General features: G+C 36.4%; 1 protein-coding gene across 3 annotated transcripts in view; it reads left to right on the top strand.

Moving 5' to 3' along the window:
* SLAIN2 (SLAIN motif family member 2) overlaps window positions 1–26,821 on the top strand; it is a 70,362-nt gene that overhangs the window by 19,591 nt on the left and 23,950 nt on the right. For 2 of the 3 annotated variants that reach the window (XM_065914150.1, XM_065914152.1), the window contains exons 2-7: window positions 6,969–7,117; window positions 11,728–11,892; window positions 15,263–15,424; window positions 18,125–18,484; window positions 18,849–18,986; window positions 25,590–25,667. In XM_065914150.1, the coding sequence (XP_065770222.1) occupies window positions 6,969–7,117; window positions 11,728–11,892; window positions 15,263–15,424; window positions 18,125–18,484; window positions 18,849–18,986; window positions 25,590–25,667 (1,052 nt within the window). The remainder of the gene's footprint in view (window positions 1–6,968; window positions 7,118–11,727; window positions 11,893–15,262; window positions 15,425–18,124; window positions 18,485–18,848; window positions 18,987–25,589; window positions 25,668–26,821) is intronic. The other variant, XM_065914151.1, reaches the window with a different exon arrangement.

Raw genomic sequence — 26,821 nt, 5'->3', positions numbered from 1 at the left:
CTACTGGAAAAACCATAGCTTTGACTATACAGACCTTTCTGGCTAAGTGATATCTCCTTTTTCATATGCTGTCTAGATTTGTCATAGCTTTTCTTCCAAGGTGCAAGTGTCTTTTAATTTCTTGGCTGTAGTCGCTGTCCACAATCAGTTCAGTTCATTCGCTCAGTCGTGTCTGACTCTTTGCAGCCCCATGGACTGCAGTTTGCCAGGCTTCCCTGTCCATCACCAATTTCTGGACCCTACTCAAACAAATGTCCGTCACGTCGGTGGTGCCATCCAACCATCTTATCCTCTGTCGTCCCCTTCTCCTTCCACCTTCAATCTTTCCCAACATCAGGGTCTTTTCCAGTGAGTCGGTTCTTCGCATCAGGGGGCCAAAGTATTGAAGCTTCAGCATCAGTCCTTCCAATGAATATTCCGGACTGATTTCCTTTAGGATTGACTGGCTGGATCTCCTTGCAGTCCAAGGGACTCTCAAGAGTCTTCTCCAACACCACAGTTCAAAACCATCAAATCTTCGGTGCTCAGCTTTCTTTATAGTCCAACTCTCATATACGTACATGACTACTGGAAAAACCATAGCTTTAACTTGATGGACCTATGTTGGCAAATTAATGTCTCTGCTTTTTAATATACTGTCTAGTTTGGTCATAGCTTTTCTTCCAAGGAGCAAGTGTCTTTTAGTTTCATGGCTGCAGTTATCATCTGCAGTGATTTTGGAGCCCCCCAAAATAAAAAGTTTCTCACTGTTTCCATTGTTTCCCCATCTGTTTGCTATGAAGTGATGGGCTGAATGCCATGATCTTAGTTTTCTGAATGTTGAAAAAACTTTTTTTTTTAAGTTTTTGAAAAAAACGTAAGTTTTAAATTTAAGCCAACTTTTTAAGTTTTAAGCCAATTTTTTCACTCTCCTCTTTCACTTTCATCAAGAGGCACTTTAGTTTCTCTTTGCTTTCTGCCATATTTTTCCTGGCAGTCTTGATTCCAGCTTGTGCTTCATCCTGCCCAGCATTTCTCATGATGCATATAAGTTAAATAAGCAGAGTAGCAATATACAGCCTTGATGTACTCCTTTCCCGATTTGGAACCAGCCTGTTTTTTCACGTCCAGTTCTAGCTGTTGTTTCTTGACCTGCATACAGATTTCTCAGGAGGCAGGTAAGGTGGTCTGGTATTCCCATATCTTGAATTTTCCACAGTTTATTGTGATCCACACAGTTAAAGGCTTTGGCATAGTCAGTAAAGCAGAAGTAGCTGTTTTTCTGGAGCTCTTGCTTTTTTTGATGATCCAGTGGGTGTTGGCAATTTGATTTCAGGTTCCTCTGCCTTTTCTAAATCCATCTGGAACATCTGGAAGTTCACGGTTCACGTACTGCTGAAACCTGGCTTGGAGAATTTTGAGCATTACTTTGCTAGCGTGTGAGATGAGTGTAACTGTGTGGTAGTTTGAGCATTCTTTGGCCTTGCCTTTCTTTGGGATTGAAATGAAAAGTGACCTTTTCCAGTCCTGTGGCCACTGCTGAGTTTTCCAGATTTGTTAGCAGAGTGCAGCCCTTTCATAGTATCATCTTTTAGGTTTGAAATAGCTCAGCTGTAGTTCCATCACCTCCACTCTTTTTGTTCATAGTGATGCTTCCAAGCCACTTGACTTTGCATCCAGGATGTCTGGCTCGAGGTGAGTGATCACAACATCATGGTTATCTGGGTCATGAAGATACTTTTTGTATACTGTCCACAATATATATTTCTAAATATATTGCTAGAATTTTTACTTTTCCAAAATATATTCTTAGATTTTTTTTTAAATCACAAGGCATATTATACAGGCATGTGTGGTGTATGGGTCAAAATATGATTTGTAATGATCAGTTTCTTAATATTCATATTGTTAGTATTCATAGTCTTACATCTTTATTAGTTCTCTTTTAGCAATATACATAAATTACATTTAATGGTGCTTAATTTCTTTGTATTGATTATTCTAAGGGAAAATGCAATATCTTGAAAGGCCAATTATTTCAAACAGATTTTTTAATACCTTTACTAAGACAGAATTTACATAAAATTCACCTGTTTGTAGTATTGAGTTATTTCCAGCATGTTTACAGAATAGTACAACCATGGCCATAATCTTGGTTTATAATATTTTCAGTATCCCCAAAAGAATTCTTGTATTAGCAGTTACTACCCACTTCTCTTTCCCCACCCTCTCTCCCATCCCTAGGCAACCTCTAATCTACTTTCCATCTCATAGATTTGCCTATTCTAGACATTCCATATGAATGGTATCATGCAGTATGTGGTCTTTTGTGGCTGACTTCTTTAACTTAGTTTAGTATTTCTGAGGTTTATCCATGTTTAGTGTTTTTTTTGCTGCTAACAGTTTTTTACAGGTCTCTCTTCAACTTATAAATACCAACTCAGAAACTTCAGACAGGACAAAAATGAATAAAGTAAGTTTCTTGTAATTCAAAGAAGGTTAGAGGTGGAATTTTCTTTTTGGTGGGCCATGTCTAAGTAGATGCAAAGATGCTTTGTTAAAACGCCTTTCTTCACTATGTAGTACATAGAGGGACACCTAATATAGTCTTACGAAAGATACTTAATGAAGGTTCCCTTGAAGAAGTGACATTTACCTGAGATTCAGTAGAAAGTAGTAATGGGCTGGCTGAAGGTTGGACAAGGGGAAGGTAAGGTAAGCCCAAAGTGGAATTGAGCAAGGGGTGCAGCATATACAGATGACCTAGAAGCAAAGGTATTGGGCTTTCAAGACTAGAAATTAATACCATATGGCTGTTATTTAGATTGGAGTGATGGAAGAGGGTGAGAAATGTAGCTTAAAAAAAAAGTGCTACAACAGTTAGATCATTGCTGTGTCTCAAGGGTCATGGGAGCTGTGTTTTAGAAAAGACTATAAGGCAAAAGGAAACTGGCATAGTGACTTCTCTGGTGATCCAGTGGTTAGGAGTCCGCCTGCCAGTGCAGGGGACATGGGTTTGATACCTGCTCCTGGAGGATCCCGCATGCTGCAGAGCAACTCAGCCCATGAGCCACAACTACTGAAGTCCATTCTCCTAGAACCCGTGCTCCACAGTAAGAGAAACCACCACAAAGAGAAGCCCTTGCACCACAACAAAGAGAAACTCCCACTCATTGCAACTAGAGAATGCACATGCACAGCAGAAAAGACCCAGTGCCGCCTATAAATATATATTAAAAAAAAACTGGCACAAAATTTTTAGTAGAGTAATATTAATAGTCAGACTCATATTTTAGAAATCAGTTCACCTGCATTATATGGAATGAATTGGAAGGGAGCAAGATCAGAGATTCTGAAATTTAAAAAAAAAGGACTTTTCTTTTTCAGAATCCTTTTGGCCATTTACATTTTCATGTAACTTTTAGAATCAGGCTGTCCATTTCTATAAAAATGCCTGATGATATATTTTAGGGATTGTATTAATTCTCTTGAAGTGAAGTCGCTCAGTCATGTCCGACTCTTTGTGACCCCATGGACTGTAGCTCACCAGACTTCTCCATCCATGGAATTTTCCAGGTAAGAGTGCTGGAGTGGGTTGCCATTTCCATCTCCAGGGGATCTTCCTGACCCAGGGATCAAACCCGGGTCTCCTGCATTGCAGGCAGATGCTTTACTGTCTGAGCCACTAGGGAAGCGCCTAATTCTACTTATCAATTTGGAAGAATTGACATGTTAATGTTGAGTCTTCAGATCTGTGAACATGGTACATCTCTCCCATTTATTTAAGGCTTCTTTAATTTCTCTCAGCAATGTTTTATTGTTTTCAGTGTACAACTCTTGGAGTTCATTTGTTAAATTTATTCCTAAGTATTCTTTTTGATGCTGTTGTGAATGGAATTGTTTATTTCATGTTTGAATTCTTCATCCATATATAGAAGTACAATTTTTTTGCGGAGGGAGAGCTGTTGATTTTATATCCCAAGACCTTGCTAAATCTAGTTGATTTTGTTTGCTTTCAGTAGATTCTACAAAGGATTTTTTATGTACAATATCATATTGTCTGTGAATAAAGACAATTTTACTTTTTCTTTCCCGTATGGATGCCTTGAATTTCTTTTTCTTGCCATATTGCACTGGCTAGATACTCCAGTACCACACTGGATAGAGATGATAATACTGTACATCCTTCTTCATACTGTACAGTCTTCAGAGAAGCATTCAGTCTTTCACTGTTAGATCTGTTTTCTGAAAGATTTTGTATAGGGTTGGCATCTTTTTTCCTTAGTATTGATAAAATTAATAAGTGAAGGCATCTGGGACTAGACTTTTCTTTGCAGGGACATTCCTCATTATCAATTCAATTTCTTTTTATAGTCTCTTCAGAGTCTCAATTTTTTCTTGAGTCCCAGTTGATAACTTGTATCTTTCTAGAAATGTATCTGTCATACCTCTTTTGTTGGCATAAAGTTGTTCGTGATATTCCTTACAATTCTCTTTGTGTTGGTAGCAGTGCTCACTCTTTCAGACTTTGGTGATTCACGTGAAAGAAACCATACACACAAAACACACAGTGAATGATTTCATTTGTATGAAACGTCTAGAAAAGGACATGGAGCTGCAAGCACATTAGTTAATGCCTAGGGCTTGAGGTAGAAACAGAAAAAGGGTTTCTTTTCAGGGTGATGTAAATTTAATTCTAAAATTACATGGTGATGGTGGTGGAGTAACTAAATACTAAATTTATCAAATTCTGCAGTGGATTTTATGGTACAGAGATTACACAGGTTGATTTTATGGTATGTAAATTACATCTTGAAAAAGTTGTTCTTTTTTTTTAAAGTTGTAAGGTACTTTTAGCATCTTAAAAATACAGAAACTACTATAAACTAAATGAATAAAGCATCAATAATTTAGAATCTATTAAAACATCATGATCTCCCCTATACCACATAAATGGTAGCTTTCCTGTTTTTGTTGGTGGCACTGTAATACTTTCAGTCACAAAAAGCTAAAAACTGTAGAACAATTTTGGATTCCTCCATCTTTTTTATTTCCTACCCTCATCACCAATTGTCACCAAGTCCTGATGATCCTACATGTATAAACTACTTTTCTCTCTATAGATCCTATATTTAATCCCCTTATTGGCAATACAGAATGCTCTTGCCTTCTGTTAACAGATAAAAGGTAACATAGCAAACCGTCTATTCCTCAAGTGATGAAAAGGGGAAAACTGATTCAATAACCCTTGTGTGTACCAACTATCTTCTACCACCATTCTCTTATTTCAGTGTCCCATCACTAAAATGATCCCTAAAAATAAAACACTTTGGCCCATATAATATTGGCACCAAATTATTTTTCAGTCAGGGAACCTTTGGTTGACATTTCATAGTACTTTTAAAGCTGCCAGAGGACACACAAGCTGTATTGTATGTAGCATGTAACTGAATGCCTCTTTAGCAAAAGCAAGTGTTTCCCTAACCCTAAATTTTAAAGAAAACTCAAACAAAAGTACTTGTAGTAATTATACGTATTATCTCCTTTGCTCATCTCTTGTAAACACATAGACTTCTTTAAAATAACTGCCTACTGAAAACATTTTTTTCACTCTGATGCTTTTGAATTTCTTACATAATAATAGTTTAATCAAGAGGGACTGCGTTCTGATGGACACAGCCAATTTATTGATGGCTAATATAATTTACAGTAGGTTGAGATTATCAAGTTTTCACTTGTCAATAAAACTTGAAAAGTATTACTTCATTACCCTGTTTCTGTTAAAATTAAATCATAGAGACCCAGTGAGGGAGCAGAACTTCCACCTCTATCCAGCATCAACAAGATAAGGAAGCAGTGGGAAATGGGGCCCTTTGTCTCCCTTTCCCCATCCTCCATGTGTCAGTAGGACCCAAGAAAGGAGCTGATTTTACATCCCATCCATCGGAAGTATAATAATTTTGTTTACATCATAGATTTCACCTAAAGTGTCTTAATTTGGAAATCACTCTGGTTAGAGTCCAATTAACTTCACATTTTTCCTGTAGAGTCACATTTGAAATGAACATCAGTTGATATGATCTGAACTCATTTGAGGAAAAACAAATCAAGTAGGCTTCCCTTTTAGCTCAGTTGGTAAAGAATCTGCCTGCAGTGCAGGAAACCCGGGTTCAATCCCTGGGTCAGGAAGATCCCCTGGAGATGGAAATGGCAACCCACTCCAGTATCCTTGCCTGGAAAATCTCATGGACAGAGGAGCCTGGTGGGCTGCCGTCCATGGGGTCCCAAAGAGTTGGGCACGACTGAGCAACTAACACTTACTTACTTAGAAAATTAAAGTACACCTGTCTCCTGTCTTCTCACCTTTTTGTTTTTATATACCTTCTCCAGGAACTTATAAAATATGTCTTCTTTCTTCTTTACTGAAACTGAAGTAATTTAGTAAATTGGATCATATTGTTATTAAGGATTTTTTAAATTATTGCTTTTTTCTAACATACCATCATTTGAAAAGAGGGCTCCAGAGGGGCTACTGCTTAAGTAAAAGGAATGAATTGCCAGTGATAAATTTTCATATGGTTTGTGGTGGGAAGGGAAATGGGAATTGGAAAGCAAGATATTTATCTGCCTTCTAGACAAGACCTAATGATATGGTTATGTTAGGGAGTTAAGAACTACTGAAAACAGAATAAACTATTGTAAAAACATGTTTCCTCATAGTTTTTGAATGAGAGTAAAAGAAAAATAAGACACACTTTAGGACTGGACAGTTGGCCTCCTTTGAGTTCACTTAATAGTTGAGATTTGGGTTTATATTGATGGTTATAATGTTTTCTTCCTGTGCAGAAAGTAGATGTGGGTGATTTAAAAATACTCCATCATTTTTTACTTCTCATCCCCCAACTTAAATCTGTTCAAAAGATCCCTTATTTTATAACCTTATGTTTAGTAACTAACACTAGTCTTTTTTGTTTTTTGTTTTCTCCTAGGCTATATTCATCACCAAAGAAAAAACTTACACCAATGCAGAAATCGGTTAGTCCTTTAGTTTGGTGCAGGCAAGTTTTGGATTACCCAAGTCCTGATGTTGAATGTGCTAAAAAGTCTCTTATCCACAAACTTGATCAAACTATGTCAGGTATGTCTGTAATTTTACTTGTAAGTTCACCCCTTTGCTTTCTTTAATCAAAAAACAGATAAATGTTGAATGGTATATTTTTAGGAAGGCAGTTCCTTGCTTGGTGGTGGTTTTCAGATCACATTGTGCATGCTGCTGTGAGGTTTTGCCATTTGCACATAACCCTGTTCTGTTATTTACTTAATAAATTCTTTTTTTGTTTTTAATCTCTGACTATTTATTTAGCTTCATGATAAAAATATCTGTGAAATAATGGATTTTGTGACAAGTTTTTTTTCTAATGTAAGCTAAAACAAATGATTATTTTAAAAAATGTTTTGTCTGGTATCATCTGAAATCATCTCACCAGCCACAGGGAAATTCTGATGTGATAGAAAGATACAGATGGAGAACCTTAGAGACCTCCTTTTCACTCTTGTCACTTAGTTGCTTGTGACCCTGTGAATTACTTAACTCCGTTGAGCTCAGTTTTCTTATAAGAATGATGAAACCTTATAAGTGTTATTTAAGGATTAAGTGATAATGTTTATGAAAGAGCCTTGCATGTTTTTCTGGCTCATGGGAGTGATTAGTAAATGTATTCCTGCCTGTCGTCTTTTTGTTTGCTTTGTCTTTTATTTGGCATTTTAGGTTTAAATTGCTTTTATGCCCTGTTGTTTAATAGCATTCACAAAGCTAATAAAATATATGTGTCACTATCTATGGCATTTAATGTAGCATACTGGTGTGTTGGAAATATAGGAAAAAGATTATTGACTCTTTCTTGGAATTACTGTCAGTCTGTTAAGAATATCAGTTTCCAGGAATTCCCTGGATGTCCAGTGATCAATACTCAGTGCTTTCACTGCTGGTGCCTGGGTACAGTTCCTGTTCAGGAAACTAAGATTCCGCAATTCGCATGGCATGGCCAAAAAAACAAAAACAGAAGACCAAAAAAAGTAATAGTTTCCAGGAAAACTCATGTAGTAAAAGATTGATGCATGATTACTAATTTGGAATAGGTTTTTGTTTTTTGCTTTGTGTTTACTTGGCAGCTGTGTCCTTAAGATTACTTTTTTTTACTTTATTGTTGAAATACGTGCTCTTTTTTTCAGGGTGTAAGCTGCAAGTGGTCAGGGGAGGCATGGGGAAAGTACACAGTTAAACTGGCACATAGTAAAGTGTAGTTTGTAACAAGCAATGGTTATTATAAGAAAATAATGTATGGGATAGACATAGTGGAGAAAACCAAACCGGTTACACTTCAGAAGTAGCAATTGGAGTGAGTAGCTTTTTGCTTTATTATGACAAAGTTATTAAAGATAGTAGGAGCCTGTAAGAGAAGCTGTAACTCTTGAACTGAAACTAGGTGTAATCAAGTACTGGATCTGCTTAACAATGCTTAGATCTTATAGCTGTGTGCACAGAGCAGTAGCCATAACTGTATATATTTAAAGGAAAAGTAATTTGGCTGTTTCAGGTTTGAAGCTTATAGTCCTAAACCTCTCTTTTCCCAGGTTGGAGGGAAGATAGTTTTTTAAATGTATTTTTTGATAAGGCACATCTCCTAGAAACTTAGCTATTGTATTCCAGCACAACAGTTTCTGCTCCTTCACACTCAGCTGCTCTTCAGTGAACTACCATGTGTTCCTGAGACATTCTTTTCTTATTAATTAATTTATTTTTTTAATGATAATGCATTATCTTCTTTACCCTGTCTTAACCACTCCCTACAGTTTTCTTTTCAGTCTTTAAGGTTCTCCCTTCTCTATTCTCTGCCCATCTTTTTTATGTTTTTGGTGGTAAGACTTATTTAACATAAAATACCCCACTTTAACTATTTTTAAATGTACAGTTCAGTGGCATTAAGTACATTCACATTGCCATCGCCTCTTATCTCTAGAATGTTTTGTCATCCCAGACTATATTAGCGTGGAGAAGGCCAAAAGTGAACATAGGATGGTTTTGAGGAGGGTTGATGATGATAGCTGAGCAGTGTGCGTTGGGGTAAAGGGTCATAGTCGAGACTAAAAGGTGTGAAAGGATAAAGGAATAAGCCAGATATGAGGAAATGGGGGAGAAGAAAGCATCGGCATTGATTTCTGTGTTTCCAGGTAGTGTGATAGGTTGAATGTTGTTACCGTTCTGAGATAAGGACTGCAGACATAAAATTTGTTTTAGCTCAAAAAGAATGAGTTTGGATTTGGACATGAATTAGTTTTGAGAATGAAAATGAGAGAAGAATGAGTTTGTTTTGGGGTGCATTTGCCGAACCTTCAGGAGAGACTTTAAGTGGGCAGTGTACATGAGACTGAAGCTCGTGAAAACTTAGGCTTAGAGAGAGAAATAAGGGGGACTTGGGTAATACAGATACTAACTAATGTTGTGATTATGGTTGAAATTTCTCAAGAAAAAGGAAGTTAAAATTTGAGTTGAGAACCTGCAGTGCTGGTAATTAAATAAATAACCAAATAGAGAATATGCTTCAAAGGAAATCAGAGTAAAGAGGAAGGAACGAACACCTCTGTTTCTCCTCAGGTTGATATATTGAAATCAGGCTATGTGCTGCATACTCAATATGTTTAATGGTGTCTTGTCTCATGGTGAATATGTATAAAACTATACTATTCACCAGCTTACTGTACTATCCAACTTAACAGAAAACATGTTTGCCTCCTCTCAACCAGTGCTCTGCCTATAAGCAAACCAGAAAGTTCAGAACCATCTTATTTTTTTTTCCTTTAGTAATCCTTTCTAGTTTTTAATATTTATCCCTTTCTTCCTTTTTTTGGTCACCTTTATTAAGTAGTTCAGTCTAATCTTTTTAACATTAAGATTTCCACCATTTGTTTTTCCTGTGCTGATTAGATCACAGTACTCTTGCTCAGAAGTCCCTGATGGTGTTATGATTGCTACTGAACACATTTCAAACTCCTAAGCATGGCGTTCCAGGCCTTCTGTGACTTGGCCCCAGCTGGTTTTTCTTGTTTTGCCCCTCATCGTGTACTTTGCCTTTCTAGATTACTCACTGTTATTCCCTGGACACAGCATGCATTTTCAGAGCACAGCTTTCCTTTGTTACACGCGCAGATGAAGCCATGTGCTTTGCTCAGTCCTGGTGTCCTGTCACAGGACTGCTCACCTGTCTACGGCTGCTCCACTGCCTCCTCTTCAAAAAGCCTTATCCGCTTTCTGTCGGCTGTAATGTGTTGCTCCTGTCTCATCATTTCCGTTAGCCTCTTTGCACTTTTTTGATAGTACTCATTTCATTTTGCCTTGAAATCATTGTTTCTTCTCCCTGCACTACTTGGTGATAGGCCTGTTGAGAAAAAGTACCGTGCCACATCTGTGTATGTATTCTACGTAGTACTTTGGTAATGGTCATAAACATGAATAAATGGTAGATTTTAGAATAGAGTGGAAGAAAGAAAAAGATACTTTTACGTATGTGTTTATTCGGCTGGCTGCGTTGGGTCTCAGTTGCAGCACACGGCTCTTCCCTGAATCGTGTGGGATCTTCCTGTGCGGCACTCAGCTTCTCCCACTGTGGTGTGCGGGCTCGGTAGTTGCGGCGTGTGGGCTTAGTTGCTCTGCAGGCTGTGGAATCTTCCCAGACCAGGGATCAAACCTGTGTACCCTGCATTGCGAGGTGACTTCTTGACCATTGGACCACAAGGAAACTGCTCCCCAAAATATTTTAAGTATTAATTTTTCTTACATATAATTGTACTTGAGATCTTTCATACTACTTTTATAATTTTATACACCTAGCACAGATGTTTTACCTTTTTCTAGCAGAAGTACTCTCCTTGGCCCAGAAAATGTGAGTGGGCGGAACTTTTTTTCTTTTCAAAAAAGAATTCTTGCATGTTTGACTTTAGTATGGCCTAAATAGTCAATAGACTTCCCTGGTGGCTCAGATGGTAAAGTGTCTGTCTACAGTGTGGGAGTCCCAGGTTCAGTCTTTGGGTCGGGAAGATCTCCTGAGAAGGAAATGGCAACCCACTCCAATATTCTTGCCTGGAAAATCCCATGGACGGAGGAGCCTGGTAGGCTACAGTCCATTGGGGTTGCAAAGAGTCGGGCACAACTGAGTGACTTCACTTTCACTAAATAGTCGATATTATTTTATTTCTTCTAAAATCCAAACTTAGGAAAGGCTATGTTTAAAACTCATTATTTCATAGTTTTTTGTTGTTATTAGCAATATGTATTCAAAAAATGAGAAAACACAAATTGCTTTTATATTCATTTTACTTTAAAGGTCATTCAAGGTTGATACAGTGGGAATAAACTTCCCCACAAGACAGAAGTAATTTAGTGTTAATAGTTTGCTGAGGAGATGTTCTTCCTGTGGTGTTATTGGGTTAGCCAAAGAGTTTGTATGCGTTTTTCTGTAACATCTACAATATTTTTGTTTGATGTGGCTCCTGTTTTATTTGCATAACAAAATTTAAGATAGTGGAGATATTTTGTTGGGATTATTAATGTGATATACCCCCTCTCCCCACTGTAGAAATGTTTCTGTATTTAAATTGAGATAATGAATTACTGAATTGCCTAACAGGAAATTTTTTGAAATGTTACTAGCCTTTTGTTCAATTTGATTTTTTCTCTTGTCATTAATGCAGCTCTCAAGAGGCAGAATTTGTATAATAATCCTTTCAACTCCGTCAGTTATACAAGTCCTTACAGTCCAAATGCCAGTAGCCCATACAGTAGTGGTTTCAATTCTCCGTCCTCAACCCCAGTGCGACCTCCTATTGTCAAACAGTTAATACTTCCTGGAAATTCAGGTAAGGAGAAATGAATTGAAGTAATTAAGAAATAGTTTTTAACTTATTGCCCTGCCTCAAAAAATAGTTTATTCATCAGTAGCTCAAGTTCTTTTATTTATGAAACCTCCAACTGACTAGAGACGATATCATCAAGGAGCTACTTAGCACTAGGTAGTGCTGTACTGGGCCCCAGGGATACAGATAAGCCAGGATACTTCCAGTTTTCTTTAGCATGTATGTAAAATTTTTTTAATGTGGCTTGATTAAATAGGGTCACAAATTTGATTCTCTTAACAATGCTTGCTTGGGTTGTAAAACCTACAGTTAAATAGGAGCTTTAATGAGCTTTGATATTGCACTTTAATAACGGTATTAGGCTGTATATGAATGTGCCAAGCGAGTGTTTAGAGCCATGAAGGGCATAAGAGAGGGACAGATTGCTGTAATTGAGGAAAGAATGTTCTGCGTGCCTCTGTGACTGAGACTGTTACTGTATAGCTTACTGATCTTTAGATTTCACCCAGTCAGTTACTCTTACTACTGCTGTTGTTATGGTTAATTATTATGGCTCCCTTAAAATGTATTAATCACCTCAGACTTTTGACCTGTGTACTTGCCAGTTTCATCACTTATTGACCCTACTCTTTGCTCTGTACATAGGTTGTTAGTTGCTACTTATTTCACCCATGACTGTTGTACTAAAGAGTTTGATCTGCCATATTTATTTAATATTTTAAAAAAATATTAAAAAATTCTATTCAGGTACTATTTGAGACTGACCTTGTACATTTCCTATTATGTACACTATACTCTTTTTGAAAATATAAATATTAACTATGTTTTGTGGTGTTCTTGCTCTTTTTATGTGCCGTTTATGTTAGAGCTGACTCTTACGGTGAAAAATTCAAATACATCTGTATTAGAAATATTAGTTACAGTGTTGGGATTTTTCAGTTCTTCATTGGAAGTTGATCAGATGAAAGCATTTCCTTAGAAAGAAGTTGTTAGGTTGGTGCAAAAGTAATTGCAGTTTGGCATTGTTGAACTTGCTGTTTAGTGTTGGAATAGATTCTTAATAAATGTGGTTATGTTGTACATCATTTTAATGCACATTTCTCGCTTTTTTTTTTTGCTAATGACTTATTACTTGCTGTGTATTTTATATTTATTTTAGACTATGGAAATGATGATTGACAAAAAACAAATTCAAGCAGTTTTCTTATTCGTGTTCAAAAGGTGTTGTAAGGCAGCAGGGACAATTCGTAACATCAGCAATGCTTTTGGCCTAGGAACTGCTAACAAACATACAGAGCAGTGGTGGTTAGAGAAATTTTGCAAAGGAGATGAGAGCCTTGAAGATGAGGGGCGGAGTGGCCAGCCATCGGGAAGTTGATAGCGACCAATTGAGAGGGTCACTGAAGCTGATCCTCTTTACAGATACATGAGAAGTTGCCAAAGAACTCAATGTTGACCTTCAAAGCAAATTGAAAGGTAAAAATGCATGATAAGTGGGTGCCTCATGAGCTGACCACAAATCAAAAAATTCATCCTTTTGAAGTGTTGTCTTCTCTTATTCTACATAACAACAATGAACCATTTCTTGATTGGACTGTGACGTGGGACGAGAAGTGGATTTAATATGACAGCCAGCAGCGACCAGCTCGGTATTTGGACTGAGAAGACACTTCAAAGCTCTTCCCAAAGCCAGACTGGCACCAGAGAGAGTCGTGGTCACTGTTTGGTGGTCTGCTGCCCGTCTGATCCACTGCAGCTTTTTGAATCCTGGCGAAGCCATTATACCTGATAAGTATGCTCAGCAAATTGATGAGATGCACTGAAAACTACAACACCTGCAGCCGGTGGTCAACAGAATGGGTCCAGTTCTTCTCCATGACAACACCCAACCACATGTCGTACAAGCAATGCTTCAAAAGTTGAATGAATTGGGCTACAGTTTTACCTCATCCACTGTGTTTACCTCACCTCTTGCTAACCAACTACCACTTCTTCAAGCATCTCAACAGCTTTTTGCAGGGGAAATGTTTCCACAACCAGCAGGAGGCAGAAAATGCTTTCTAAGAGTTCATCAAACCCCAAAGCACAGATTTTTATGCTACAGGAATAAGCAAACTTATTTCTTGTTGGCAAAACTGTGTTGATTGTAATTGTTCCTATTTTGATTAATGAGGAAGAGTTTGAGCCTAGTTATAATGTGTTTTTTTTTTTTTTAATTTTTTTATTTTTCAGTGGGTTTTGTCATACATTGATGTGAATCAGCCATAGAGTTACACGAATTCCCCATCCCGGTCACCCATCCCACCTCCCTCTCCACCCGATTCCCCTGGATCTTCCCAGCCCAACAGGCCCGAGCACTTGACTCATGCCTCCCACCTGGGCTGGTGGTCTGTTTCACCACAGATAATATAGATGCTGTTCTTTCGAAACATCCCACCCTCCCCTTCTCCCACAGAGTTCAAAAGTCTGTTCTGTTCTTCTGCGTCTCTTCTTCTGCCCTGCATATAGGGCCATTGTTACCATCTTTCTAAATTCCGTATATATGTGTTAGTATACTGTAATGTTCTTTATCTTTCTGTGAGCCTAGTTATAATGTTTTAAAATTCACAGTCCCAAACTGCAATTACTTTTTCACCAACCTATTAAGATTCTTTTGGATATGTATAGCCTTTATTCCTCTGAGCTGTCTTCTGTCCTCCTTTGGTTTCTAGTGATAAAATGTGTTTTTTAATCCAGTCATTTCCTTCATCCTGTCTTTGTGCTTCACTACTAAACATCAGAGAACTCTTTGGATCCCCATTACTAGTTTGGCAAAGGAATTTTGTAAACATGGCATAATGTAGGAGAAATGAGCTTAGTGTTCTTTTTTTGGTTTGGTTCTAAATCTCTAAGGAATCCTGATTTTCCTCAAATTATAGTTTTCTTGTTTAGGAAAAGTAGGTGGTTTTATTCAAGGGAAAAGATGATGGTGTTTGCTAATGAAATGGGAGGAGAAAACACTACATAATTCATCTGTTTATAGAGCAGTTTCACTGGCTACCTGGTAAAAGTTGAAATCCTCTAGCATGTGTTATTTGAACATTAAATACTTTACCACTACTGTCTTGAAACCTGAATTTTTCATAAGAATATGGATAAATTATAGCTATAAGAAAATGAGTTTTGTATTTGTCATTGTATATGAAGGAGTCTCTATAGCTGTCTTCATTCTTAATCAGGTCAATTTTTAATTTTAACATCTGGGAATTTTATAAACAGAAAAGACAGAATAACAATAAGCTGAATCAATCCAAAGATACAATATCAAGTTTTTTTGCAACAGATGTTTATTCAATTTTTGTTCACCAAAGTTTGAATCATTTTCTTTTTTAAGGTAATTTGAAAAGTTCATCAGACAGAAATCCTCCACTCAGTCCTCAGTCCTCAATAGACAGTGAATTAAGTGCTTCAGAATTAGATGAAGATTCAATTGGATCCAATTATAAGCTAAATGATGTAACTGATGTGCAAATTCTAGCTCGGATGCAGGAAGAAAGTAAGTATTTTAATGGTTAAAGTTTAGGTCTTTCATTATGGTATAGTTTTTTTGCCCTTATTAAATGTCTTACAGTGTTGTGGAATAGTAGTATAATAATAATAGAAAAGTTGAAATTTCAGGGACTTTTTGAGCCTGTGGACTGGTTTGTTCATTGACTTGCTTTTAGAGTCCATTGTATGCTGAGCAGTTTGCTCTGTGAGTACTAAGGAAAGGCAGGCTGTGCTCTGCTGTGACTGGAAATCACACGCTGCGTGTTTCTCCGTGCTGTGATTCACTGGTTACTACTCTATTGCTCCGTTTCATTAGTGTGGATGAGCATTTCTCAGCTGTTCTTTCATTATTACCCGTCCCCTAAGGAGCCTGTTTAGATTTTTTTCCCCTTTTTACCCATCTGTGCTCCCAATAAATTTTAATACCACTGATATATTCTACATCTCTTTGTGTGTACTCTAAGAACCACAAACTATTATATCTAAGTTTTTTTTCACACCCACAAAATCAGTTTTTTCTCCTTGGAGGCAAGTATATCATCTTTCTTAGAGTATGTGTATTCTGCTTAAAAAAAGAGAGAGACCTTTAAGGGAAAATTGCAATTGCGACCTTAAGTTAAATGAAGCATGTGATTTTGCTTTGCACAGTGGTCCTTGCAGCTTTTTGGGTAACAGGCACCTTTAAGAATCTGATAGAAGTGTTGTCCCCAAAGTACGCATGTGCACAAAGTTTTTACTATTTCAAGTGTTCATCAGTGACTTGGCTCTCGTCTGAATATTAAGATGATGATGATAGTATTATTCTTGCCTGTACATTTTATTGTATGGGCTTAACTGAAGGAAGCAAGCTCTCTAAAGTGATCTCTTTAAGCTTTACAGTGAAAAGATCCTTAAAGCACAGGTTTCCGAGTCTTGACAGTTGGCTGAGGTAATGGACCAGTGCTATAATTTAGTTCAGAAATTTTCTGTTTATGTCCTTTATTTTATGTAAGTGTTATCAAGCTGTAACATTAAGAAACTGCAGAATGTTGGTTTCTTACTCTGCTAATTCTTATTCCATTTTTACACATCTTCCCTTAGAAAGAAAGGTTTGGTGCTTATCTGTCTTTAGCCCTACAAACCAATAACATGTTACCCTTTTCTTCTGTAACTTTGTATTAACAAACTCCTCATTCCCAGTTTGGTATTGTCAGCTAATGAGGGGTTATTGTCACAGATGTGAAAAAAGAATAAAGAATGCTGCCTAACTGTCACTTAGACTAAACTTACTTGTTTCTTCTTTGAGCCCTGACTTTTTAGACTGCAATATTTTGCTAGAAATTCAATCTCGTATTTGCTACAGTTTTCATATTGTATGTTGGTAACACATAATAGAAATTTTAGCCTTTCTTTAAAAATCCTTCCTAAGCCATTCACATGCATAAATATTTCTTTTTCTGGTGAATTAAAAAGAGAAAGTGATACTGAAAATGTGAGTGATACTCTTTGAAACCACCATCATTTTCTTTTTAAGAGAATGATTTTCCTTTTTGCAACATTGTTTCTCCAGCTTTTTGCTGACACAATTGTAAAGTAACAGATGTGGGCTTTTGCCTGGTTCAGCTCCCTCATTTTTAAGATGAGAAAAGCACAATGCCCGTAGTGGTTGTGATCTCCGTAAGACTTCCTGTTAATGGAGAACTTGCACCAGGATTGGGATTTTCTTTTCTAAAACAATACTCTTTTCATGGGTCTGTTGTCTTTTGCTAAGTGACACCAAGTAATTTGTCAGTTATTACAATGGTCTCCAAACCTCACCAAAGGGCTGGATGTGCCCTAGGAAACCATAGTGTTATAGGTACCCTGATATGATTCTCTTTCACTTCTTTGGGGAACCATGATGATAACACTTTATATGATGACTATATAACTTAAAAAAGTTTGAATACTACTCAAGAACACAGATCTTCTGGACTAAACTGCCAATAGTTAGCAGGATTTCCTCAAAATACTATCTAAATTCGACACTCTTTTTCAATTGTAATTTTTTTCTCATTGAATATATGTCACATTTGTTTTTATTCTAGAAGTTTTTATACTATTCGAAGGGCTCCTTAGGTTGCTTGGGTGTTCCTGGAGATATCAAGATAAAAAGGCACTCCTCTGAAAATTCTTACTTGATGATTTAGAATATAAGCTTATTTTTTTGAACTCCATTAGCTTATGAAGCAATTGAAATTATATTTGTGCCCAAGTATTCAATTCCTAAGACTGGGTTAGAAGTTTCCTTCATCTTCTGGAGTAAGATTAATCCAAAGGTTTAGTATCCAGGGTGTTTATTTACTCACTGATGTATTCTTTACACTGGTTGGACAGGTAATTGTTTTCTTTCAATATTCGTTTAATGTTAATCTCAAATTTGGACTCCGTCTTTTGGAATACAAGTATTTTTAAATTTATGGTTTTCTTTTTAATATAGATTTTGGATTCAAGAAGAAATTTTGAAATTGGGTAAAAGTTTATGAATTTCATGTAATATAAAAATAGCTTTTTAGATGTAGTATATGCATCCTTGTGTGTGGGGAAGTCTAAGGTGAATCAAGTAAAAGGGAGTTTTCCTTTACATGTTATATACTATTTGTGTTTCTCAATGATAATCTTGTGCTTTTAAACCTTAAAAATGCTTAAATGTTTAATACTAAAGAAATAACACATTCATTATTGTCAGGTCTCCGGCAAGAATATGCAGCCACAGCGTCTCGGCGCAGTTCTGGTTCATCTTGCAATTCTACCAGACGGGGTACTTTTAGTGATCAGGAACTTGATGCACAAAGTTTAGATGATGAAGATGACAATATGCATCATGCAGTATACCCTGCTGTTAACAGGTTTTCACCATCACCACGCAATTCACCTCGACCATCACCTAAGCAGTCACCCCGAAATTCACCTCGTTCTCGATCTCCTGCTCGGGGAATAGAATATAGTAGAGTGTCCCCACAGCCTATGATTAGCCGCTTACAGCAACCTCGCCTTTCACTTCAAGGCCATCCAGCAGATTTACAGACAACCAATGTTAAAAATGAAGGTAACTATAAGAATGGAAAAAAATTGTCCTTCATATTTTGGTATAAAGTAACACGGTTTTTACCAAGGTTTTGTATTTTAGATAAGTAGATCAAGAATTTTTACTTAGGTTAGTTTTGCTTTGCCATATTCATGAAGTCATGAAGTGTTTAGATTTTGAGTTAAGTAATTTATGATTCTTTTTTAAAGGTTCTACACATTTATAGAAACTGTATTGAGTTATTTTTTATGTGTTTTTTTTCCTGTTAGCTCTTCTAAAGCCTGCAGAACACTTAAAGAATGATTTTTGAATGTTAATATTTTAATTTTCTCCATCCTAAAAAATGTTTTGACTTTTTTTTTTAATTAAAATTCTATTGTTCTAGAAAAACTAAGACGCAGTCTTCCAAACCTGTCCCGAACATCTAATACACAAGTTGACTCAGTGAAAAGCAGCAGAAGTGACTCAAATTTTCAAGTGCCAAATGGAGGTATACCTCGCATGCAACCTCAGGCTTCAGCCAGTAAGTATCTTTTATGTATCAGTTATTTAAAGAAAATGAAAATTACAGAGTTTAATTTTGTGCTGAATAGCTGTATTATAGTAAAATGTAACGCTTATTAGTTTTGTAGGATAATCATAGCTATATTAAATTTAAAATTTGTCCCTATTAAATATCCAGTTGTATCAATACTTAAATCTGTATGAAACTGTAGTTTCTAGAATTTTGAAATAAGCAAGCTCTGTTTAATTTATAAGTATATATATATTCTTTAAAAACCTTCTGTTCTGCAATACTGATCATTAAAAATGACAGAATTTGGGGATGGGGGGTGTGGAATAGTCCTGAAATAGACCATTTAAAACCCAAGGAACTTTCTTACTAAAATATTAATAAAAATAATAATCGTCCTATAAATATACAAATAAAGATAAATTCTTAATAAATACTTCACCAAAGGTAGAATTTTATTTTTTAAAAAAAGGTTGAAAGTAACTTGATGGAAAGAAAAGCTGAAACTGTTGATTTAAGGAGACATATGCAACATAAACAAGGATTAGAGAATCACACAGAAGGGACTCCTAAGACAAAGCGGCCAGACTGAGCCAAGAAGTGATGTGGGAGTAGATGGGCACTCTGTACTTTACAGAGTGATTTTAAAAGAATTGAACACTTTCCAAGAAATATTGCTTATTAACTAAGGCAGATATGAGCATGTACTAAACCCAGTTTTAAACAACTATCAGAGTTATTTCTGCAGTCTTAGAAATGCTCAGTATGCATGCCTTCTGTCCCACAATTCACATCAGTTTTGTAGTCTGATTTATTCAGTTTCTTTTTGACATATTTACTGTTGGTGGTTAAAGTGGTCACTGTGATGTGTTCCTTCATTCCTCAAAGCTGTGACGCAGTGATATAAACATACAGTTACTGACTGTCCGTTTATGACTTGTGTGTTGAGTAGCAGCTGTGACAGCGCTCAGCTCTTTCTAAACCCCCTTGCACTCTTCCTTGGCTCGGTTGTGTTTAGCTGACGTGGTGTACTTTATATTAAGCTGCTGCTATTTGGTGGCTCAAAAATTCACAGTCTAGAAACAATTTTGGTTCCATTTGAACCAAAATGACTTTTGTGATAATATTGATAAGTTTTCCTTATTTACCAATTGTAAATGATATTATTTATATTATAAAACTCACATTGTGCTATCCCTTATATTCATAATTCTGTTTAATCCTCTGAACAAGTCTATAAAGTACGTTCAGTTACTAATACATTTTTACAAATTAGGAAACTGAAGCTTTGAAAGGCTATGTAGCTTATCACCTGCTCATTCCCTGGAATTTTTTCCCTATAGGTGAATTATTTTTTCTTTTCCCTCAGAAGTTGATAATTAAAAACAGATAAACATAGTGAAATTCTAATCACTAATTTACTTATAAGTGGGATATATGTATGCAGTTTCATAGTAGTATATTTCAGTATTTGAATAATGTATAGGCAGAAGAAATAGTAAGATACCATCCTTTTTTAAACATTGCATATACTTGTTTGTTTTTATATTTGTAGTTGTTAAGCTTGTTTATGATGAAAATGTCAGAAACATTTATTTTAGTATAGAGTCACACTGTTCACAGCATGTATTTGAAAAGTAGTAAATCCAGAATATTAGCAGGTTTAAAATTTAATTACGTTTATTTGATAAAAATATTTAAAACTTGGACTTCCCTGGCAGTCCAGTGGTTAGGACCTGACGCTTTCACTGCTGTGGCTCTGGGTTCAGTCCCTGGTCGGGGATCTGAGATCCCACAAGCCACATAGTGTGGCCAAAAAAGAAAAAAAGTTAAAACTTTGTGTTTAAAGTCAATACATTATGAAGCAAAATAAAATGTTAACCTATTTTTCTGAAAATTTTACATTATTTTTGATATATAATATATATGTGTTTTAATTAGTGTGTGTGTTAGATGTACTGTCACATATCAAAATAAAAAGACTAATATGGTAATTATGTAAAAATATTACAATGGCAAGTTTTATACATGAATAGCATTTTAAATATTTTTTACAAACCAGTTCATATATTTGCTGCATTTTGTTTTCTTTTAAGTATTTTTCCAGCTCTTAAGTGGTAAAGCTTTGGTTCTTACTTGCTGGTCTGCATGAACCTAACTTTGCAAGATTGCTGTTATTTCCACCTAAGGGACCACTTCTTTTGCCTTGTTACTATGCAATCACTATTTTTATATGCTTATTTGCTATGGCTGCATTATTGTGGATGCTGGCATTTAAATATGAATATTATGAGAGTTCTAATATACTTCATTTTGATAGCTATTACCAATTCTTGACTTTTACATTTGGAAAATGTGAGTAACTTAAAAAGTTTAAGAAAACCAGAGCATTGCAAAGGTCATGAATACATGTAATTTTTTCAGTTTCTCCAGTTAAAGGAAGGAATGTTTGTCAGGGACAGTTTTTCAGAAAATTAGTGTAGTGCTTGTTTTCTAAGACCACTAGAGAACAGGTTTAGTGAAAAGGCTTAATTTTCAGAAAAATATAGGAATTTCTGGTTCAGAAATAAGAGAAGGGAGAAAAACCCAAGACAATCTGCTGGTTTTAGAAAAGTAGTACATATTTACTTTCATATGTATTGTCTCATTTGAACCTCACAGCATCCCATTTTTTGTTTTTATACAGAGGGAGTAGAGATCCATATAAATTATATGTACAATGCCAAGTAACTAGAAAACTGGCAAAACCAAGCCAGATGAACTCTCAGCTCCCTTGTGTGTCTCCCGATTTCCTCCCAGTTACTGTTTAGATTACATCATGCTGACCCTAACTGCAAATAAGAAGGCATTGGAAAATATTCTTGGATGACTCTGTTGGAGCATGATTTGAGGTTGAACTATAAATACTTTGTGAATTACCACAAAAGAATAAACTAAGTCTGTGTAACATTTATCATTTGCTTGCTTACATGTAACTAAGTGGAAGAACGTGTTTGCACAGGATACAGTGTACTCCTAGAGGAGAGATATATAGGATCAGTATTGTACTGTGGACCTCACACTGAGGAGGGAGTGTCCAGGGCAGCTACCATCTTATGCATAGCCAGACTGCACTTAGGCCCATGGGGAAGGAATTCTCATCCAGATTTCACTTGTAACCAAAACACTAAAAGGTTACACTAGAATTCTACATAATTATGAAACATGAAGTTGAAGTAAAATAAGTCATGATAAATCTGTGTAGTGGGCTAATATAAGAATGAGTGAAATACTTGTGGAACTTTTGTTTAAGGGTAAGTAGTATAATTATGTTGAGTCAGTTACCACAAAGACACTGATACTAATAAGTATAGTTCTTCTGACCTTTACTTCTGGAAATGTGATGGAGATGTGATTGAATACATCTGGAGTGGGAATCCAGAATCTCTACTTTTTAGAAGTGTCTCAGCTGACTCTGGGGCATAGTTAAGTTTAAGAACCACTGAATTGGATCTCAGCTCTGGAGGGTCTTGAATATTTAATTGAAGTCTCCAGATTTTATCCAGAGATTATTATTAATTATTACTTAATTATTCAGTAAATAATTAAGATGTTTATAGGGTGTATGTTATGTTCTAAGCATTGGGAATATAAATGTGAAAGAGAGAGCTTGTGCCCTTCAAAAGCAGGAAGTGATGGGGAAACAGAGGTATTACACTCATCAGTATAAAGAGGTTTTCTGGGAAGATACTGAAAGATATCTCAGCTAGCTCTGGAGGAGGTGTCACATGAGGAAAGAAAGTATAGGTTTTTCCCAACAGTGGGACTAGCAATGAAATCTTAAGAATGACACCCTGATTATAGTGATTTTGTTTGACTAAAGTGTGGGTCACAGGATGGTTAGTGGGTTCAGTGACAAGGATGAGAGATGTAGGTAGGGGATAGATTGTGGGAATTTTAAAATAACATATTCAGAATTCCCTGGCACTCCAGTGGTTAAGCCTCTGTGCCTTCATTGCTGAGAGTACGGGTTCTGGTCCAGAAACTAAGATCCCACAAGCTGTGCGGTATGGCCAAAAAATAAATAGGTAAATAAAATATATTAAGGAGTTTAGATTTCATCTTAACAAGCTACCCTAGGCTTTTAATCAGGGTTCCTTCTTAAGAAATTGAATCTGATAGCAATGTGAAGACTGGATTAAAGTTCTAGAAGGATTTGGAGACCAGTTTAGTATACTTTATCATTTAAAAAGTGATTTTGGGAACTCCTTGGCAGTCTAGTGGTTGGGACTTCGTGCTTCCACTGCAGCAGGCATGAGTTGGATCCCTAGAGGGGAACTAGGATCCCACAAGCCACATGGTCAAAATAAAGAAATAAAAGTGATTTTGCCATTGGAAAATGGATCAAATTAAGATTGATAATTCAGATTAAAATTTAGTTTTTGTTCTTATTTGTGTAACTTGTGTTTCTTTGTGGTATCATGAAAATCATTCATTTTATTCTATCTGTATCAGGCAAATTTAGAGTGTACTGCCTGAACCTATTTGCAGTCTGATTCTTTGAACTGCCATTGGAGAGTCATCACTTGTCTGTAGAAGCTGTTCTTGTGACATCACACATGAAACTTGAGGGATAAAGTCCATTGGAGTCATTATAGCTGTTAATTTAAATAAGATCTTTCCAGAACAATTGGTTATAGATGATATTTTATATTTAAACCCTTGTTTAAGAAGTCTTAGTGGTTAAGAGATATTGTGGATTGCCAGCGTATGTGCAGGTGGTTACCCTTTGCCTTCATTTGCTCCACTAGAAGCGCTGTGGCCTACTTCTGCTCTTCATGTGTATCTGGCACACTCCTACCTCAGGTCCTTACTACTGCTTCTCCTTCCGTCTAGAATGCATTCCCCCAATATCTGTGTGGCTCACTTCCACTCTTCCTTCAGATCTTTGAGCAAATGTCGTCTCAGGAGAAATATTTCTTAATCACTCTATTGATAATGGCAGCTTATGTCTCCTAGTTCTTGTCCCCCTTTCCTACTTAATTTTCTCCTTAGCAGCTGTCACCATCTGGGAGGCGATGTATTTTACTCCTTGTTTATTGTCAGTTTCCCCTTCCCTAAACTCTTAGTTCCATGGAAGTAGGAACTTTGTCTGTCCAGCCAGCTATGTATTCATTATTTCTAAAACAGTACCTGGAATAAAGTACACAATTATTAGGAAGAAAGTAAGAATGAATGGGTGAGTGAATGAAAATATGAATGGTAGATAGCATATATGAAAAAATATAGAAATGAATAATATTTAATAATGATAGTGCCTGATATTTCTGTGGGATAGATATAAAGTAATGCATTATAAAATTGATTCTTTTTTTTTAAGTTTGGAGAATTTTTTGCTAGTCCGCCTGGCAATATATTTAACTTAAACTGGCATACAGCATTTAGTTGCAGTAGTGTGTTGTAATAAGTGTTGGTAGAAATTGAAATCAAATGGGTTTGTTACTTTTTAAAAATGTTTCCTATTAGTGAAAATCCTATCCCCATTGATTGGATTAAGCAATAGAGATAAAGAAAAATTCTCCTTAACTCTTTTTGGTGATGTATCAAGTAATACATTTATCCACAAATGACTGTTTGAATGCTGGCCAGATTTATGGTTTGAGATCTCTGTTTTGGGGCAGGTGGAAGTGGTGCCTATAAATCCTAGAGGGGTATGAGGTCTGATTTTCGCATCACAGGATGATGTTTTAGAACCACTTGCACAGGTGGCTGCTCTGGTGGCTATGGGACTCACCCGTTCATTGGGGCCGTAGTGAGCTTTAACTCTGGATGCCTCTGAACTGCTGCTTAGTTGTCAGTTTTGAGAGTTTTACTGCAGTTAATAGATGAGGAGTTGTGAAGGATGCTTATAACTCCTCCTTGAACACTTAAAAAACAGATGCTCTTACTCCTCCAAATCCCTCAACCCCAACATGTATGCACACACATCGCTACCCCTCACCATCCCATATGCATATGTACATAGATAGTCCAGATCTGTTGCTCCCCAAGGTCTAAAATGCCGTTAGTTGAATTCTGCACCAAGATAGTGTTGAACATATTTAAAGTAACTAGATTGTTGATTCCCTTGAGGACCTGCCTGGTTCTGAGTTTTCTTCTCCTTTTTGAGTGTGAGGATTACTGTTTCTTGTTAGGACAGTTCATCTAACAATAACTGCTTTGCCAGTCTGCTTCTTTGCACTGAGCCGGTACTACATTTATTTTTTTCTGTACTGTGTGCTTGTGTTCACCACTGTTACTTATTAGCTTTGTATTCTTTGCAGCCTGTAGCATGTTTGCTGGTGGTTTGTTTTCTCTGACATTTTGATCAGTTTACATGTTATAGATTTTCTCATCTATAAGAAACAATTTCTTAAAGTATGCACTTTGCACTAAGATTTCCATTCCCTTTCTTTTCTAACTTAATGCACTAAGCATCACTTTGATTCCTCTGATTTTAGGTTTCTGACGTATTCTCACCTGTCTGTTTCTTGATAAATTTTCAAGTTTGTATTAAAATATTCAAGTTTACAGAAGCTATAGCCTTTATCTTGTCCTTCCAGGCAAATATTACAGTTCCTTATTTTTCAACAGCTTCGCAAAGGCTGAAAAATTTGCCTCGTACTTCCCTCAAAGCCAAACAGTTGCTTCAAACTTCATCTCCAAAAAGAGGTAACTACAGCCTCTCACTAAGTTTTAAATTTCAACAAATGATCAAGTTAGTTAAATCTTTCACCTTTTGGCATACTGAGTCAGTGATGTCTATAGGGCATGTTTTAGTCTTTTTTTTTTTTTTTTAATAATAATGAAATAATGTGGATTCATTCTCTGTTACTTGGATAAATCCAGAAGAAACTAATTTTCTACAGAGGTATGTATTGAGTTGCAATTCTGAAAGGAATAAATGATATTTATTTATGATAGCTTTTCATATTAGAGAATTTATCATTTTTCTTACCTAAAACTGAGAGTCACTTTTAATTTTGTTAGATAAACTAATAAATGCTTTAAAATGTATGAAATGCCAGACATTCTGTATACAATATTTTTTCTTCTGACTTTGGTGTTTGGATTTACTTATCTGTAGGATGAAATGGGCCTGTTTTCATATTAGAGATTGATTGAGGTTCGAGCATAGTTATGGTTAACTGATAATGTTTGGAATATTTATGGAATGGTAGTTTTTATAGGAACTGACAGTTGAAGAAATATTTGAAGGTTGGACATCAAAGCTATCATATTGGTTCCAGGAGATTGAATGTATGCTGCTGCTGCTGCTAAGTCGCTTCAGTCGTGTCCGACTCTGTGCAACCCTATAGACGGCAGCCCACCAGGCTCCCCCGTCCCTGGGATTCTCCAGGCAAGAACACTGGAGTGGGTTGCCATTGCCTTCTCCAATGTGTGAAAGTGAAGTCGCTCAGTCGTGTCCGACTCTTAGTGACCCCATGGACTGCAGCCTACCAGGTTCCTCTGTCCATGGGGTTTTCCAGGCAATAGTACTGGAGTGGGGTGCCATTGCCTTCTCCGATTGAATGTGTGGACAGCTAGAAAAAAGTAGAATTGGGAGAAACACTGTGGGATTGGATAGACCAACAGTAATAAGAATAGATAGAATAAATAGGACTTCCTTGGTGGGAAGTGGTTAATAGTCCATACTTCCACTTCTCAGGGCAGGGTTTGATTCCTGGTCCCCCTGGTCAAGGAAGTTCCAAATGCCAGGCAGCCAAGAGAAAAAAAGAATGAATAGAAACCTCAGAGAATATGGGACAGAATAAATATAGGCAGTGAAGAAAAATATTTCCCTTATCTGCATAGATTTCCTCACA

This window comes from Muntiacus reevesi, chromosome 22 (assembly GCF_963930625.1).
Source record: "Muntiacus reevesi chromosome 22, mMunRee1.1, whole genome shotgun sequence".
Taxonomy (NCBI): Eukaryota; Metazoa; Chordata; class Mammalia; order Artiodactyla; family Cervidae; genus Muntiacus; species Muntiacus reevesi.
This window is presented reverse-complemented; position numbering and strand designations above follow the sequence as displayed.